Source organism: Pseudochaenichthys georgianus, chromosome 16 (assembly GCF_902827115.2).
Source record: "Pseudochaenichthys georgianus chromosome 16, fPseGeo1.2, whole genome shotgun sequence".
Classification (NCBI taxonomy): domain Eukaryota; kingdom Metazoa; phylum Chordata; class Actinopteri; order Perciformes; family Channichthyidae; genus Pseudochaenichthys; species Pseudochaenichthys georgianus.
Window position 1 is genome coordinate 16154731 of NC_047518.2, and position 18124 is coordinate 16172854.

Consider the following 18124-nt stretch of genomic DNA (forward strand, 5'->3'; position numbering starts at 1 on the left):
TTGTTCTTAAAAGTAGAAGTACTCAGATCTTGTACTTTAGTAGAAATACTCAGATATTGTACTTTAGTAGAAGTACTCAGATCTTGTACTTTAGTAGAAGTGGAAGTACTCAGATCTTGTACTTAATAAAAGTAAAGTACTCAGATGTTGTACTTGAGTATAAGTAGAAGTACTCAGATCTTGTACTTGAGTAAATGTAGAAGTACTCAGATCTTGTACTTGAGTAAAAGTAGAAGTACTCAGATCTCGTACTTGAGTAAAAGTAGAAGTACCAGAGTGTAGGAATACTCTGTTACAGTATAAGTCCTGCATTCAAAATGTTACTCAAGTAAAAGTACAAAAGTATTATCATCAAAATATAGTTAAAGTAGCGACAGTAAAAGTAGTCATTGTGCAGATTGGTCCATTTCAGAATAATATATATGATATGTTTTATAATGAGTGATCATGAAAGTGTTCTCAAAGCTGGTGAAGGTGCAGCTAGTTTGAATGACTTTGTATACTGCAGGGTAGCTGGTGGATTCACTCCAGGTGGAACTAAAGTCTGATTCAACACTTGGTTAGATTTCACATCATTCATCCACATCTGTGAAGTAACTAAAGGTATTAAATACATGCAGTGGAGGAAAAGTACACCATGTTCCTCTGAACTGTAATGGAGCAGAAGTACACCATGTACCTCTGAACTGTAGAGGAGTAGAAGTACACCATGTACCTCTGAACTGTAGAGGAGTAGAAGTACACCAAGTACCTCTGAACTGTAGAGGAGTAGAAGTACACCAAGTACCTCTGAACTGTAGAAGTACAAAGTAGCAAAACATTGAAATACTTAAATAAAGTATCTCAAAATTGTACCCAAGTATAGTACTTGTTGAGTTTATGAACTTAGTTACAGTGGCTATAAAGATAGAAAGACTAAGCCTTGAACAGAGGCATGAAAATACATTTTTAAAATGCTCAACAGTGCTGTCAAAATTATAAACTGACTGCTACACAATTAAAATAAATGCTTTTATATATTTCTATTAGATGTGACTCTTTGGCGTTTCTGTTATTATTAACACTGCTGCTTTAGTTGTTCTGACTGCTAAAATCATCTGTTATTCCTAATTTTAAAGCCGATATTCCGTGGGGTCGGGGGGCTCGGATCCTTGTCACCTTTTTCATACCTGATGAGTTTGCATCCCTGACTACAGTTGCTTTAGCGTGTAGAAGCTAGTAAGCCTACTATTTGATTTGTTTTAGATAGGCACTACATGTTTCATATGCAGACCTTATTTTCCTGTTCCATGTTCAAATAAACCATTTTCAGTGGTAATTTTTGTTTGGTCATGGAAAATGAGGTAAAGGTCATTGAGAAGTCATGGAAAAGTCATTAAAAATCATTGATGAAAAAGTGTATGAACCCTGAAGGCTGTAGTTAGGCAGACAACTGCTTCAAGCTTACGTCTCCACGTGAACATGCTAATCACGACAATGCTAACATAATGATATTTAACCGGGTTTAATGTATACATTGTTTATTATCTGAGGTGAACATGTAAGCATGGTAACATTTGTCAAATCTTACAACTTAAGTAACAAGAGGTAACGGCTAAAAAAACGGTTGTCCTTAAGCATTACACCTCCCAGGATTTGCAACAAATAACTACAAGTTACCAACAACCTGCTAACTTAATTCACACACCGCTGGCCACGCCATTGGGAGTAACTTGAGGTTAAGTATCTTGCCAAATGATACATCGACATGTTGACTGCAAGGGCTTGGATCGCACCCACAACCTTTGGATTGAAAGACGACCACTCCCAGATCAGTCCATCATTCCTAAACATTAGTCATAGAGTGAAACTAAGACTGCAATGGAAACATGTTTTATTATTCTTCACTACCCACATATAGGCCAGAGATAAAGTGGCCTCTAGAGCAGCAGGGTGGATTACATTGATTAGAATAAATTAAATAAACTATAGTCATCCCTGTGGATACATTAAGTCATTATAGCCCCAAGGAAATAAATGGATAAGGATAAAGTGTGCTTAGTCTTCTGCTCACCTCTTAACTCAACTGCCCCAGACCCTTACACGCAGAATATTGCTGCCAGAGTACATGATGCTGTATGCCAGTAGGGAAATTCAACGTAGCCAGGTAGGTCTGACCTCAGAAATCAGCCAAGAAAAAGAAAACAAATCTCACACTTTACCACAGGAAAACGCCCTTTATATTAGTGATGTAAGCAGCTCCGTTGATGGATGCCAGCCGGGAAAACACCTCTCCCCTCTGCCAGCAAGAGTAGCAGCCAACAGAGAGTTACCCACCTATGCTCCCTGTTCGCTATGGCAGAGTCTCTGAAAGATGATTACAACTCTGGGCAGGGCAGCACTTGTGTCTGACGCCTGAAACAGACTAAGAATAGTCCGTGTGCACATATATATATACAAAACTCTCAGCGTCAGCCAAGGGTGTGGCAGACTTAGTCGCTGCACAGCCTGTCAGTTGCTGTCCTTTATCTTCCAAGGCTGTCCTCACATGACTCAGGCCCAAGAGTTTGGTTTCAATCCAAGAAGATTTCTCAGAAAGATTAGGGATGACATATGTTGCTGGGAATAGATGAGTGCAAATACAATTAGAAAAACTACAAAGTAATATTTGTTAGAAGAGGGACCAAGAAAGGGAGAAACCCACTGATTGCATAGCAGTGCAACCCTAACCCTCCATGGCATGATGTCCCTCTGTGGCAGCTCTTTCCAGACAGCTCATCAAAGTTTTCCGAGCCAAACTTCTTTTGAATTATAACAGTAACACTGTAGATTCACCAGAAACCCTATAAAGTATATTACATTGCTGCATTAATCTTCTTGGTGCCATTGTAACTGGAGAGCAAAATGGCCTCTCATTCTGCCAATTCCTCCACCTCAGCTCTTTATCTTTATAGACTTACAGTATGTAGCTCTGCCGTTTGACCTCTTCCTGTCAAACGGCAGTACTGGCACCTCTATGCATTCCCACTTTGAGTTCATAACTGTTTGAATGATTCTGGGTCATAATATCATCCGCAGCTGAGATTTGTTGGGTCCACGACAGCAGTTTTGGACAATTATGAGCATAACAGCACAACTTTAACAAGCTCTCTCATGGCTTGAATTGGTCCTATGGCCTCAATCTGCCTCAAATCTGATGCCAAAACAGGAAATAGAGAATCTGTTATTAGCTGTGTGTGTGTGTGTGTGTGTGTGTGTGTGTGTGTGTGTGTGTGTGTGTGTGTGTGTGTGTGTGTGTGTGTGTGTGTGTGTGTGTGTGTGTGTGTGTGTGTGTGTGTGTGTGTGTGGTGTGTGTGTGTGTGTGTGTGTGTGTGTGTGTGTGTGTGTGTGTGTGTGTGTGTGTGTGTGTGTGTGTGTGTGTGTGTGTGTGTGTGTGTGTGTGTGTGTGTGTGTGTGTGTGTGTGTGTGTGTGTGTGTGTGTGTGTGTGTGTGTGTGTGTGTGTGTGTGTGTGTGTGTGTGTGTGTGTGTGTGTGTGTGTGTGTGTGTGTTGCACGGTGTACCGATACTTGAAAGGTACCGCGATACCCTGCCGTTAAAACGGTACGATTCCTCCGTTTCATTAGTATCGGTACTTTAAGAATGACGGGGAAAAGTACTCCCGTGAAAAAACGCCGTTTAATAAGAGCCGTGTGTGTTCAGCGCTCTGCTTCCACTCCTTGTACTGCAGCCGTGCCTGCAGTCCCGCTCCTCTCAAGCACGTTCTAAGTCCCTCCCCTCTCTCTTGCACGCGGCCACGCGCTAGCTGCCAGAGCATGTGAGAAATAGAGATGGCAAATCCGGATCATTTTATGGACTCGGAGTCTTCTGAGTCAACCATTGAAGAGATCCGGATCATACGAGTCATTTGAGTCATTTGAGTCATATGAGTCAGCATGACCAAGACCGTAGAAATCCTACCGGTGAAACCGAAAAGTTGTTGCATTTAACCAGCATATTAAACTAACGTTACATTAACCTCCGCTACACAGTGTCTTTTGCTTTAATAAAACATGTGTGTGTGTGTGCATTTTAAAAAATAAGTGATTTGCATTATATGTAGGCAGGGGCGGACTGGCCATCGGGACGTTCGGGACGAATCCCGATGGGCCGGGACTGAAGTGGGCCAGTCGGACGATGTGGGCCGCCCGGTAACCGGCAGGGCTCGATATTAAATGGCCCGCTGGCCCGGAAGCACTATTTAGACATCCCGGGCCAGCATAACGTACTTTCCACTTGCCCGCTCGGGCCACTAAAAATATTGCTTTAAAAATATTGTCCTGTGGTATTGGTATTTTGACTAGCAATTTAGTTAAATTGTTTCGTTTATCAACGCTACAACATAGCGTTCCGTGAGTCGGTTGTCGTTGTTGGGTGAAAAGCAAACAGCTGTTTGCTGCGGAGTGCAGCGCGAGCAGGCTCCCGTGAGCGGCAGCGCGCTCCTTCACTATTTCGCCAAAATGTTTTTAATACCAGCGGTAACCGGCCAAGCGCCGGGCAAAAAACAATCTTCAATAAAAGAAAGTCACCGGAGGAGTTAAAGGAGAGTGACAGGGATCATGAGAAGAAGAGGGAGAGAAAGTTTCAGCTTGATCAATGGAGTTGGCTTCTAGTGGTGCAGTGACGCGTCCTAAAACCCTTTTATAATCTATCGATTAGATTTATGATTCGAAAATTATAAAAGTAGGGTTGACGTGGAGATTATCCGGCTGAACAAAACGTGCATTTATCAAACAGGTTTGTTTTCCACAGACCTTATTTCCAGCTATTTTCCAAAACCCTTGTCGAGGGAACCAGCAGCTTACTTCCTGGTTTTAGGACGCGTCACTGGCTGCACATCTCAATATGATGCCAATATAAACAAGGTCTTCTGTCGGCTCTGTACATCAATGCCGTCCTATGCTGACAAGTAAGTGAAGAGTAGACAATATAAAGGTATTGGCGAAATGTCCCAGCAGTTTAGGATAATGAAGGATCTAATCTATAGCCATTACATGTCTAACTCCTAATGACAGGAAGGCAGAAAGTGCATTATACAAATAATAATCTCATAATAATAGCAGACATTTTTTAACAATGACCACAATATCATTATTTTAATAAACCAAATATGAACAATTGAGGAAAATGAGGAAGAACTGATGATTAAAATGTTGTAGTACAAGTAGTAATGTAGTTAGGGCATAAATTACTATTGCAACAAATGTGTTAATTTTCTTCATTATTAGTCGATTTGATTTTGGACGAATGCTCCGGGCCAGAGGTTACAATGGTGGGGCCAGTGATAATACAAGTCAATTTTACCCTTAATGTCTACCCTCCGTCGACAATTTACTAGCGGTATTTACTTGCGGCACCGCGTGGGCCGGCGGTACCGAAGTGGGCCGGTCGAGAGTCCCGGGCTGATTTGTAGTCCCAGTCCGCCCCTGTATGTAGGCCTATATAGTTATTTTAATATGTTCCTGTACTTAAGCTAATTTTGCACAATTGTGTTTTCATTTAATAATAATAATAATAATAATAATAATAATTGTATAATTACATTTTATATATTCTAACTGTTTTGCAATTTTCTATCATTTGTTTCTTTTTGTGTGCCATGTTCAAAATAAACGAGTTTCCAAGTAAGATCCTTATTGGAAATGCAGATATTATTACAGGAGACTGTTGCACAACATGACCATTTTGTTAGAAGTCTACACTGAAACTTAATTTAGAGCCGGAAAAATCGCGGGATCCGTGAATCCAGGTCAATGATCGAGAGAGACCAGTAGCCTACGAGGACTCAGAGCCGTAACATATAGCAGGCAGCAGATCCAGAGATCCAGCAGATTCGTCCCCATGCACGAATCTACAGCAGACTCAGCCCCTCCTCCGGCTCGCACGGCTCCCGCGAGTCCCACGGCTCCCTCGACGAGTCGCAGCAGACTCAGAGATTTGCGGACTCACGGCTCACTCACGGCTCACGGCTCACTCACGGCTCCCGCGAGTCCAACGATTCACGGCTCACTCACGGCTCACGGGACTCTCGCGGGAGCCGGAGGAGGGGCTGAATTTGCTGTTGATTCGTGCATGGCGACGAGTCTGCTGGATCTCTGGATACAACAACGTTGTAATGTGATTGTACACGTTATAAAGAGAGTAAAGAGTGACGCAATTTATAGTTTTAATTGTTACGTCACATCAGGTGTAGGACTCAAAGGACTCGGGTTAATCGAGAGGGAGACTCGTCACGACCGGCTCATTACTAGGCTCCGGGTTAATGATCCGGATGAATCATGACTCGCCCATCTCTAGTGAGAAAACGAGAAGCATGGCTGGGAGTGCAACTGCCGCTGCGCCTCGGCTTGTTGACAAAAAAGACGCCAGAAGTCTGTGAACGGGCCGTTCAGGTGTTCAGAGCAGAGCTTCCTGTCGGAGCGGCAGAGCGTGATCTGCACTGAAAAGTTTTTCTGTCGCAATATTATCGTTGAGCAAACTTAACTAGCAAACTAGCATCACTATCTGCTAACGTTAGCTTTAGCCTTCGTTTTCTATTAGTTTTTTTCATAGGCTATAAACGGAGGTGGTATAAGTAGCCTATATATCTTGTACTTGAGTAAAAGTAGAAGTACCCAGGTATTGTACTTGAGTTAAAGTAGAAGTACCAGAATGTAGGAACAATCCTGCAATCAAAATGTTCCTCAAATAAAAGTACAAAAGTATTATCATCAAAATATAGTTAAAGTAGCGACAGTAAAAGTAGAAGTGCTCAGGTCTTGTACTAGAAGCACCAGAGTGTAGGAATATACTCAGTTACAGTAAAAGTACTGCATTCAAAATGTTCCTCAAGTAAAAGTATTAAAGTAGCGACAGTAAAAGTAGTCATTGTGCAGATTGGTCCATTTCAGAATAATATATATGATATGTTTTATAATGATTGATCATGAAAGTGTTCTCAAAGCTGGTAAATGTGCAGCTAGTTTGAATGACTTTGTAGACTGCAGGGTAGCTGGTGGATTTACTCCAGGTGGAACTAAAGTCTGATTTAACACTTGATTATATTTCACATCATTCATCCAGATCTGTGAAGTAACTAAAGGGATTAAATACATGTAGTGGAGGAAAAGTACACCATTATTTCTGAACTGTAGTGGATTAGAAGTACAAAGTAGCAAAAGAAACATTGAAATACTTAAATAAAGTACAAGTATCTCAAAATTGTACCCAAGTAGTACTTGAGTTTATGAATTTAGTTACTTTACACCAGTGGCTATAAAGATAGAAAGACTAAGCCTTGCACAGAGGCATGAAAATACATTTTCAAAATGCTCAACAGTGCTGCCAAAATGTTAAACTCACTGCTACACAATTAAAATAAATGCTTTTATATATATTTATATTAGATGTGACTCTTTGGCATTTCTGTTCTTAGTAACACTGCTGCTTTAGTTGTTCTGACTGCTAAAATCATCTGTTATTCCTAATTTTAAAGCCGATATTCCGTGTTTCCCTTTTTTTAAGAAAAGTATCGAAAAAGAATCGGAATCGCAATTCTTGACTTGGTATCGGTATCGAAACCAAAATGTTGGTATCGTGACAACACTAGTGTGTGTGTGTGTGTGTGTGTGTGTGTGTGTGTGTGTGTGTGTGTGTGTGTGTGTGTGTGTGTGTGTGTGTGTGTGTGTGTGTGTGTGTGTGTGTGTGTGTGTGTGTGTGTGTGTGTGTGTGTGTGTGTGTGTGTGTGTGTGTGTGTGTGTGTGTGTGTGTGTGTGTGTGTGTGTGTGTGTGAGAGATAGGAAAATCCAACCATGACCATTCTGAGCTTGCTTGCTCATGTTAGCCAACGATAGGCCTATTAAGATATTTTGTTGTTAGCTAATGAAAAGCAAAATCATCGTCAAGCACTAGCTAAGGGTTCTGAGATTGCACTTCGGCCAATGTGTTCCACCTCCCATCGGTTCACCTTCAAGCAACCAAAGCCCATCGAAATGTGATTGGGTGATACTACTCAAAATACAAATGGAATCCAGAACCCTTTGAATACCAAAACCTTGTCCCATTGACTACAGACTCTTCATCCATTCCATATCTTCCTTTAGAGTTTACTGGACTTGAGACCTTATGTGTATGGAGCTTCTAAACTCTTGGAAAGAAGGAGATATGTTTCCCATTTACTAGACGTCGATCAGTCCTTGACAGAAATCATATACACAGTGACAAATTTGCCCGAAAGCGATGACACACGCATGCTAATAATTTAAAAGAGATTTCATTGTAAAATTGCTTGACTCTAGCCAAGTTTTCCATGATTATAAAGAGATGACAGGCTAAACTATTTGTAATGGGGCAAATAGACTGTGTGTATTTATTATGTGAGGTTCTTCTGAATTCATATGGGAGGCATTCTAGCCTGCTGCCCCTCAGTACCTCGCCTCACTTTGCATTGAGAGGTTATGCGGTATTGGTAGCCCAAGCTAATTATTAAAATGACCGTTATTATGGGATTATATTTGTCCTTGAGTTGATATGGGGGTAGACGGAGGCGGGCAGGCTGATGTCCAAACAGTGGAGCATGCAGACCCCTCTCACTTTGGTTTTTTTCCCTTTATAAATAGTTTAACATTTTTAGAAATACATTGATTTGCTTTGCCCATATAACTCTTTGCAGGAAAATGAATTAGCATATTTCACACATTGTCAAGCTACTCCTTAATGTTTTATCCGATCATGAGTAGCTCTGTTTTAGCTATATAGAAAGTGATCCACCATGTGATTGTCTGTTATTTGGAATGTGGAAACTGTTATCTTGTGTGAGAACCAACAATAACCTGGACAGCTATCCTGCACAAAACACACAATATATACCAACAAATCAGCAGTAGAAGAGTCTCTAAGACTCAGGGAGTTCAGTTTTCACGTCATGTAATCTTCCTGTACAGTATCTGTCAGTGTGTCCCTGGACTGGCATAACCTCAACAAACACTCTCTTGTTGAAATGTGATTCAATGATGTCATACTGGACAATTTGCTCTTTGTGCATTTGTAGTGGGTGGGCTTTCACATGTCCAATGCACGGTGTCCTTTACCTCAGACGGGTTCACACTGTTCTAGATCCCTGGTCTTTCAAAATGTCTTCATAAATGTACTGTAACAGTCTCTTTTTAATACTGACGCTGCATGCTATACTAATTAAACATCCTCATTAAAAGTCCAGCACAACAAAGCAGTCAAATATAACTTTATATTATTTTCTGCAGTCCGACAGTCATCAGTTTGGAGACAGTTGGAGACAGTTGCAACAAGTGCTAATCCCTTCTGAGAGAAAAGGGCTGTACAATACAAAGGACAGTTTAACCAATCAACAGAGGGTAATCTGGGACAGAGAGACAACTCGTGTCAACAGTTCAGCACAGTGTCACTGAGGTCGGCCAACTCTCAACTACCTCAGACTATACGAGTCTCTTATGATACAGTTTCTTCCATTTCACCTATGAACCCCAGTTTCGCATTTTGATGGCCTCGTTAGCTCTGCAATATGTAAGTCCTGTATCTCTATAGCAGGGGTGTCAAACTCAAGGCCCGGGGGCCAAATCCGGCCCTCTACTTCACTTTATGTGGCCCGCAAGAGCTTGCAAATAATATAATACGTTTAATATACGGTTACATGTTACATTACAGAATCACGTTGCCCATAAACTACATGTCCCACAATGCATTTCCTCTTGTGACATGCGCACTGAAGAGACTTGCATTTATTTGCCCTGGACTTCTGCTTTCAGACGTAGTTAATTATGAAGTTATTACCCTATCCGATAATAATCCAATGCAGAGGCAATAATGTAATATAATACATTATTTTATATATATTATATATTTATATAGTTACAAGTAACCGGCCCTTTGAGTGCAACCATAACGCTAATGTGGCCCACGATGAAATTGAGTTTGACACCCATGCTCTCTAGCAGTGTTTCTCAAACGTTTTCATACCAAGGACCACTTAACCAATAAAAAAACACTCGCGGACCACCTAACTCCACAAATATCCCAAAACACATCGTTTTTCTAGAACAGATTATAAATCGCCTGAAAATGGTACAAACAAGTGGCAACATGTGTGACGAAGGTGTTGCCCTGGGCTTTATCATGCAATAGAAAGTGAAACTTAAGCTCGTTCCATTGCGGAGATATTCCCGCGAGAGTGCGGAAAACTTAAATGTATTTATTTATTTCAAATGTGAAATGTTTCCAATATACTCACGGACCACCAGTGGTCCGCAGACCACACTTTGAGAAGCACTGCTCTATAGGAACAGCACAATCATGGCAAGAAGTCGAAAGAAATTAAATACGATTGTTTGCAGTTTAAATTGTTAAAGTGGCAAAACTCTGGAAAAAATAAATAAAGCATTGAGTTGGAATGCTTACAAAGTAAACATACTTACAGAAAATCTTTACAAATGTTGCTAATATTGAACAAAATGGGATTTCCAAATGGGGTTTTCATTGCATCAAGTTATGGTCTAAGTCGAGTCAGTCATGGCATCCCAGTTGTACAAATGAGCGCAGCCTTTTCTTTCAAGAACTCTAAGAACATCCAAGGATAAACTTGTGTTTTTCTGGCTATAATAAATAATGTAATATTGGCCTTTTTTTTTAGTTAACATGCCTTTCAAATCTGCCAGTGGGTTGTTGGGTCAAAGGTTCAAAGGCAGTTTTGTCAGTATGTAACTCAACTGAATAATGGCACATAAAGTCACCATTAAACTTAATAGACACATGAGTCGAAACTCCAAATGAGAAATTTGCCTATTTTTAAAATGTTATATCTATTTTTATCATTCCCCTTGCATGCTCTTGCATCATCTTGAGAAATGACCACCAGAAGCACTCCCTGATATCACCCCACCTCTCAGAGGGATCACATGAAAATGTTTTGCTTGTTTTGGTTACTGTTGAACTTTGCCACCCCGAGCCTATTACTGTCCATTTGGAGCTTGCCAGGAAATGAGTTGTCAACTTCAAATAAATATTGCCTTATATAAACGTTTTGAGCTGTTCTTGGATATGGCGAGTCTTGATCCTGCCATGGAAAGGAGGCTGCCGCGCTCGTCTTAGTGGCACCCTCTAATTATCATCTCCAGAAGTAAAGGTCGCCCGTCCCAATGGGGCATGGCAACGCACTGGAGCAGTTCTCCACGTCTTGGAATTGAAAAACCCTGGAAGACAACGCTGAGATTTAAAAGACTGTCTAGGGTGGGAACCTACAGCTTGTTCTGGAAGGTGCATCATTTTAAAGATCTGATGAAATATGTGCTGATGGACGAAAGCAAAGTCAGCAAGCAATCGATCACTGCAAGGTGCCGTCTACTTCCATGTAATTCATCCCATTCTCACTCTTTCATTTTCCATGTGTCTCTGTCACACACATGGCTTCCCATCAACCTCTGTTCTTCATGTTCTCCTGTCCCCGCTGAATCGCTCTCATTCTTCCAAATATGAAGGTGCAAAAGGTCAAAGTTCACTACTGCTGCTCTTTCATCTCCTTCACACTCTTCATTTGAATATCTGTAAAGCCTTGTTCCCTATGGCTTCTATACACAAACATGTCCCATATTTACATTCTTCACTCTAATGTATTCTACTCCAGGAGATTTTTGAACATTGGCAAAAAAAAAATGTCAGTGCAGTTAGCAATACGTTTTGCATAAGCCAAACTATTACCTTGAGTTGTTAAAAATAAAAAAATTCTAACAAAAAACTTAAATTCATTTCGGAGAAAGACCAGAGAATGACTACTTTCGTACAGACGGAAATATCTCAACAAGTAATGGATGGATTGTCATAAATATTATTCCACCATGCATTGTTCTCAGAGGATGAACCTTACTTTAGCTATCATCTGACCTTCTCCTAAATATCCACCAGGAAGTTTAAGTTGTAATTAATTGAAGTGTCTAAACATTGACAGTACTTGATAGATTGCCACACAAGTTTGTAAAGACATTCATCATCCACTGTAAATAATCTTTAAATGTTAGTGATAACCACTCACTTTTCCTCTAGCACTATGATGAAGCTGACAAAACTAGTTTTTTGGGCATCTCAACTACCATTTAATGGACTACCATGGTATTTATTATACAAAATCATGTCTGGCTATAATAGTATTTACTTGAAAATGTCCAAAATGTTAATTATTTTAGTTTGATTAGAATTCCGTGGGCATGGAGATGTATCTGCAGATGTGTGTGTGAACTGACGTGACAGGAGGTGTCTCTCAGCGCTGTAGTACACACACACGTGGCAGAGGTCTGAGGTCTACACATGTGTCTGTGTGTGTGAGGGTGTGCTCACACACACAATAATATCTCTCCTCTCTCTTTTATTTTCACACACAGGCACAGCACATGTCAGCACTGGGCATAATTCACATACATAGTCTCACATATTCCCTGACTTGATACTTCAGGTTTTTGTTGACTTTTTATTGAAATACTGCACTCAATATTACCTTATCATTTTTTTATTCCCCTGATGTTTCATCCTATAAAATGCGTTTACACTCACTACAACGGACATTTGCATTTTGAGAAGTACTGTGTATAGGATCCTGTGTTTTGGTTCTTGGCACATACTAGGTCAGGATATTTTCACTTCTGCTATAAAGATTTACTAGTCTCTTTAAAGCCCCCCAACTTTTTGGAAATGCAATCCTAAATGGTTGCAGTACAGTGTAGCCTACAGACCTTGTGTGTGCATTGATAATAAATTCAAATTTTGAAAATAAAATAAAACTTCTCGCGCTTAAGGTAGCCTTCAAGAAAATGCCTTGTGTAAAGGAGAAACTCTACTTAAGGATCTCTTTTAATAACCACTGAAGTCATTTATTTGTTTGGAATAGACAGTGTGCTCTTAACATCCCGATAGCAATGAAAATCTTAAGTGCTTTGACAAAAAATCCATAAAAAAATGTCATCTCTGGAAGCCGTAGTACTGTAAAAAGCACGACCAATCATCTGAGCCGGCCCGGCTAAAATAACTGGATGGCCTACCTGCCTGTCAGCCTTCCATCTGTGCACCAAATTATCTCGTGCCCTCATTGGTCATGTGCGCGTTCGTGTGTGTTGGGGGAGGGGCTCTGTAAGGAAGTGGCAAATTTCTTCTGGTTGTGTATTTTCAAATTCTAGCGCACGAGCTCGTTTCTCCAAAATTACCTACCCCACCTTTAATAATTCAACTTTATTCTAGAAAATCTAAAAAAGGTCCTTCTTATTTTCCCCTTTGTGCTTAGCCCTTCCGTACTTGGGATGTAAAAATTAAAATATGAAAGCTTAGATGTCTCATATTCTCTCCTTCACCTCCATGTGTGTCTGCAGGTGCTGCTGAAGGACCCTCTCTACATTGGCCTGAGACATAAGAGAGTGCGAGGCCGGGCGTATGATGACCTGCTGGATGAATTTATGAAGGCTGTGTCAGACAGGTATGATAATAATAATAGCCGTCAGTGAACCATCTGCCCTCTTCCTTTTTGCAGTCTGCTATTGTCATTTTCATGCAAACAGCACATGGAGCTGTTAAAATAAATATGTTGAGCAGAGTTGCTGCGTGCCGTGATCTTGAAGGATTCAGGCGTCTGGAGCTTCAGTCGCGGATGAGTCAGTTTTACCTTCTTTGAACCAAGTTCTGGTTGCTAAGCAATGTCAATCAAAACTCTGCCTACTGGAAGAATGGAAACTGAAGCTTATTGAAAAGTGCTTTTGAGAGTACAGCTATCCAACCACTGGGTCCGCAACTGGAATGGACAATCCTATGTTTTTGAGTCTTAGTTACATAACAATACCCATGTTTAAACTGTCCCCAGTGATCTGAATTGCTTGCTTGTCCACAGAAACTCAGCTAATTGAGTTTTTACGTAATTAGCTTCTTGGTTTTCATATTTAATGTAATACATGATTGCTACCACCGCCATGACGTTATGTTTTCGGAATTGGTTACAGAAAAACAACCCTTTTTTGTTTCATCCTTGTTGTTTCATCCTTGTTGTTTCATCCTTGTTGTTTCCACATAACGACTTACAGTAAAGCTAATGAACACATTGAAGTCAAAACAAACGGCTTCCTAACTCGGTAAGTGGGACCATCCGAGGAACATGTACATGCAACACAGGCTTTGGCGGTGGGTGGTCTCTCTCCAAGTGCCATTCTTGTTCTTAATGCAATATGATTGATCATTTAAGCACAGAAGCTTCCTTGGATAGTAGGATATATCTGGTTTAAAGGGGCCCTGTTGTGCTATGCCCTATCCTGGAGTGCGTTATATACATGTGTGTGCATGGTCTGTAAAGGCTAGCTTGAAAGGCCTCTATTGGACTCCATTGTTAACTTATGTAACATAGTGACATCACTATGTAACAATTGTGCTTCTTTTGGCTAGCGTTCCAAAACATTGTACGCATCTCTAGGCCGTTGACCAATCAGAACAGAGCCAGCCAGCTAACCAATCTGAGCAGACTGGACTCTGGTGTCAGACAGAGGGTGAAAAGAGGTGCTGCAGCACAGGCAGTATGAGAAAAATAAACATTTAAGCATATAAACATGTCACAGGAGAGACACTAAATACAAATATGAACCTGAAAATGAGCATAGGGCCCCTTTTAATAAAGAAGCTGTGACTCCACTTGTCCCAGTCCAAAGAACGTATCTCACCATATATTCCCCAAGGGGATTTATACTCAGACTAGTAGACATGCTATTAGAGTGAGGGGTTAGTTTTGGCTTGTCGGGGGCACAGTACGTGTTTAATATTCCATATTGCCATTTGTTTGGTTTTCATTCGCTGATCTTATCTGTTCCTCCTCTCTGAGCTGCAGTTAACGAGTCATACTGCCTCCCTTCGGGGCTCCTTGTGTTTATTGCAGTCTTGTCCTTAATGAGACTTCTGTATACCCTAGCCTCGCATGCGTGCGGGCATATCTCTATATCTGTGGGTCCCTGTGTGCCATGAAGCCACACACACATGGGCCTGGTTAAGACCCGTCCTAACCCAGAGAGCCAGAGTCCAGCAGCAGGAGCCTGGGTCTGGGCCCCCTCCAGCTGGCAGCAGGAAGCCATGACTCTAATAACCGGGTGGCTTCTCAACTACAGGGAACACCGAAGCTTTTTCCCCAAAGAAGCCAGATTGGCGGAAAATAAGTAATTATGGGCTCAGAGATTGAATGAATGATTACAGCTCTGCAGCCTTTCAAGTAATATTCTTGTTTAGTTTTCTAAGAAACTAAACTATAAGAGTCCAGATTGATTCATCATAAATAAACAGAAGAAGTACAGAGGGATTCTTTTATCCGACATTTAAAAATACTGAAGGAGAATGGTACGTGTTCCTCCAGCCGCTGCTCTTGTTGAATAATCAGCAGGTGTTGTCTGCTGCTTTGTTCTCCAGGCAGAATGAATCTCATTGGGTCTACACAACTCAATCTTTTCTGTCAAAGAAACACTAACCTTTGTTGTCACCCTTAATCCCTATGGTTTTCTTTTAGCTTGTCCAGATTTCTTTGTTACAGTCCCATTTCATAAGGCTCAGCAGAGCTTTCTGAAATAGAAGGAATGTGCTGGAAGTGAAAATTACACACAAGTAGAGATTACCAGAAAAACTGTGCTTTACTGTCAATCAAGCAATCAATCAATCAATCAATCAATCAATCAATCAATCAATCAATGTTTATTTATATAGTATGGGCTCAGAACAGTCTCATAATACACACATCCACACAGAAGGATTCACACTTGTATTTCATGATCCGCAAAAGGATTCACACTTGTATTTCCGGATGCACACAAATGTATTCCGTTTGATATACATGTAAATAAAATCCAAATACAGAAAAAAGTTTTACATGTGTATTTTTGATCCTCACATATTTGTTTTCCGTTTAAATCCTCTGCACCTGCAAACACAAACCGCTTTCTGTGCACGGATCGCTTTGCATTCGTGTGTGGGTTTTTTGAGACTCCCCTGACGGTCAGCCGATTCGTACTTGTAATTTTTTCTATCTATAGCCAATCAGATGTCTCCTTCATTCTAAGCCAATCACATGATTGCGCCCCCACGAGGGTAGATTTCTTGCGTTCATGACGTAGCGCTTCATGTACGCATTTTGCGGTCCGTGCACAGAAAGCGGTTTGTGTTTGCAGGTGCAGCGGTTTTAAACGGAAAACTAATATGTGAGGATCAAAAATACATATGTAAAACTTTTTTCTGTATTTGGATTTTATTTACATGTATATGAAACGGAACACATTTGTGTGTGCTTTGAAAAACACGTGTGGATCCGGAAATACAAGTTTGAATCATTTTGCGGATCATGAAGTACAAGTGTGAATCCTTCTGTGTGCATGTGTGTATTATGAGACTGTTCTGAGCCCATAATATAGCCCAATATCACAAATGTTACATTTGTCTCGGTGGACTTCTCGTGCGTGCGTGCGCACACACACAACTGCATATGTATGCACACGAGTTGGACAGCTGTGTTTGGACAAAGCACCCTTGTGTGTGACCTTCTTTATAGACATCCTCCTGACTCCGACTAAAGGAATCACTCTTCATCTGTTCTCCTAGCCCCCACCCCACCATATAAGTATGTATGACATCCACCTACGTCCTCTTAGCTGGAGATTCAGATTTCATCAGGTCTCAGCTGAATCCCTATTGTGTTATATGAAGGAGCTGGGGCACACGTTAACTCCCTGGTCCTCCAGTTTGACCCAGACATAACACCAAAGTCTGATTGATACGCCACCTGGGAGAGCGGCTCATGTATCGCATTCTTTTTCATTCTATCTTACATTAATAAAAATGACATAGGCATTTATTCCCAATATATTATATAGGTTTGGCAGTAAGTTGAAAAAAATACCTGAAAGTATTACTTCAGAAAACAATACGTCTAGGTGTGGTTTGTTCATTCTGCTACCCGTATAACAGTGGCCAACATATATCATAGCATAATGAAATATTTGAAGCACAAAGCAGCTTTGTGTGGTGCTGCTAGCATGACTCCAGATAGCTTAAACAGCGCCATGGCAGGAACGGTTAGCGTCTCCTCTGCAGGTGTCTATTCTGCCTAAGACACTTAGGAGCTGATATACTGTAAATGTAATTTACTTTTGAAGTTTTCAAGGTTAAATCATTAAATATCCTTTAGATATAAATCATTCCATGGCTATAGGCAAACAAGAATGTTTGGGAAGATCTACATTTTTAGGTCAAGTTAAACTGTTCACAAATTGGCAGTACAAAGTGACTAGTACATTTATGTTGTTACATGTAGTACCTTTTTTATTTTAAAAAGATGCATACTATTTGAAAAAAAAGTGAATCAAGGCTTAGAGGGGCCCTAATATGCTTTTAGGGGCTTTTACCTTTCCTAGTGTGTTATTTAGGTTGCTGTGCATTTAAAATGTAAAAAGGATTAGCTTATTTGGATATGTTTTTTTCTTCTTTAAAAATATGAAGGTGTTAACATGCTAAAGCCTCCACTATGTTCTATAGTTGTTATTTCGCATGTCAGCTGTTTTGTGCAGAGCAGGTTGAGCACAATGTGTTTATAGAGCTTTTTTTTATTGCAAACAGCTACAGTTAAAACGACCTTAGACTGTTTTACACAAGACTGTTTTAAAAGAAGTCATGTGATGCACTGTTGCTATTGATTATAGCCACTTGTTATGGAGAAACATTCCATCCCTCAAAACTACTGCATGCAGTCGGAAAGGACACACTAACCACAAGCTGTGTGAGAAACCTTTGGTTAGATTCACTGTCAAGGGAAGAACCAAGGACTTTTGTGTTATACCTGCACACACCGGGAGTCATCTGAGCAGGAACAAAGTTTTTACTCAGTTTTACACGCTTAAGCAGGAGTGGACAGGTTCATCCTAGTGACAGATGTAAACTCTTTCCCACCAGGCCCCTGTTGGTCTCAGCAAGTCACTGAACAGACTCTGCTGTTGACAAAGCACTGGCAAAAGAGACGGAAAGTCATCTCATTTCCAAATCTAAACAGCAGGGATACACCTGTTTTTCAGAACAGTCATGAGAGTTGGAACGCTTTGAGTTCAAAGTTAT

General features: G+C 40.7%; 1 protein-coding gene across 2 annotated transcripts in view; it reads left to right on the plus strand.

Annotated features, from left to right (window-relative positions):
• Nucleotides 1-18124, plus strand: part of me1 (malic enzyme 1, NADP(+)-dependent, cytosolic) — a 144947-nt gene that overhangs the window by 112059 nt on the left and 14764 nt on the right. For both annotated transcript variants that reach the window (XM_034102408.2, XM_071206139.1), the window contains exon 6: nucleotides 13378-13481. In XM_034102408.2, coding sequence (XP_033958299.1) covers nucleotides 13378-13481 — 104 coding nt within the window. The remainder of the gene's footprint in view (nucleotides 1-13377; nucleotides 13482-18124) is intronic.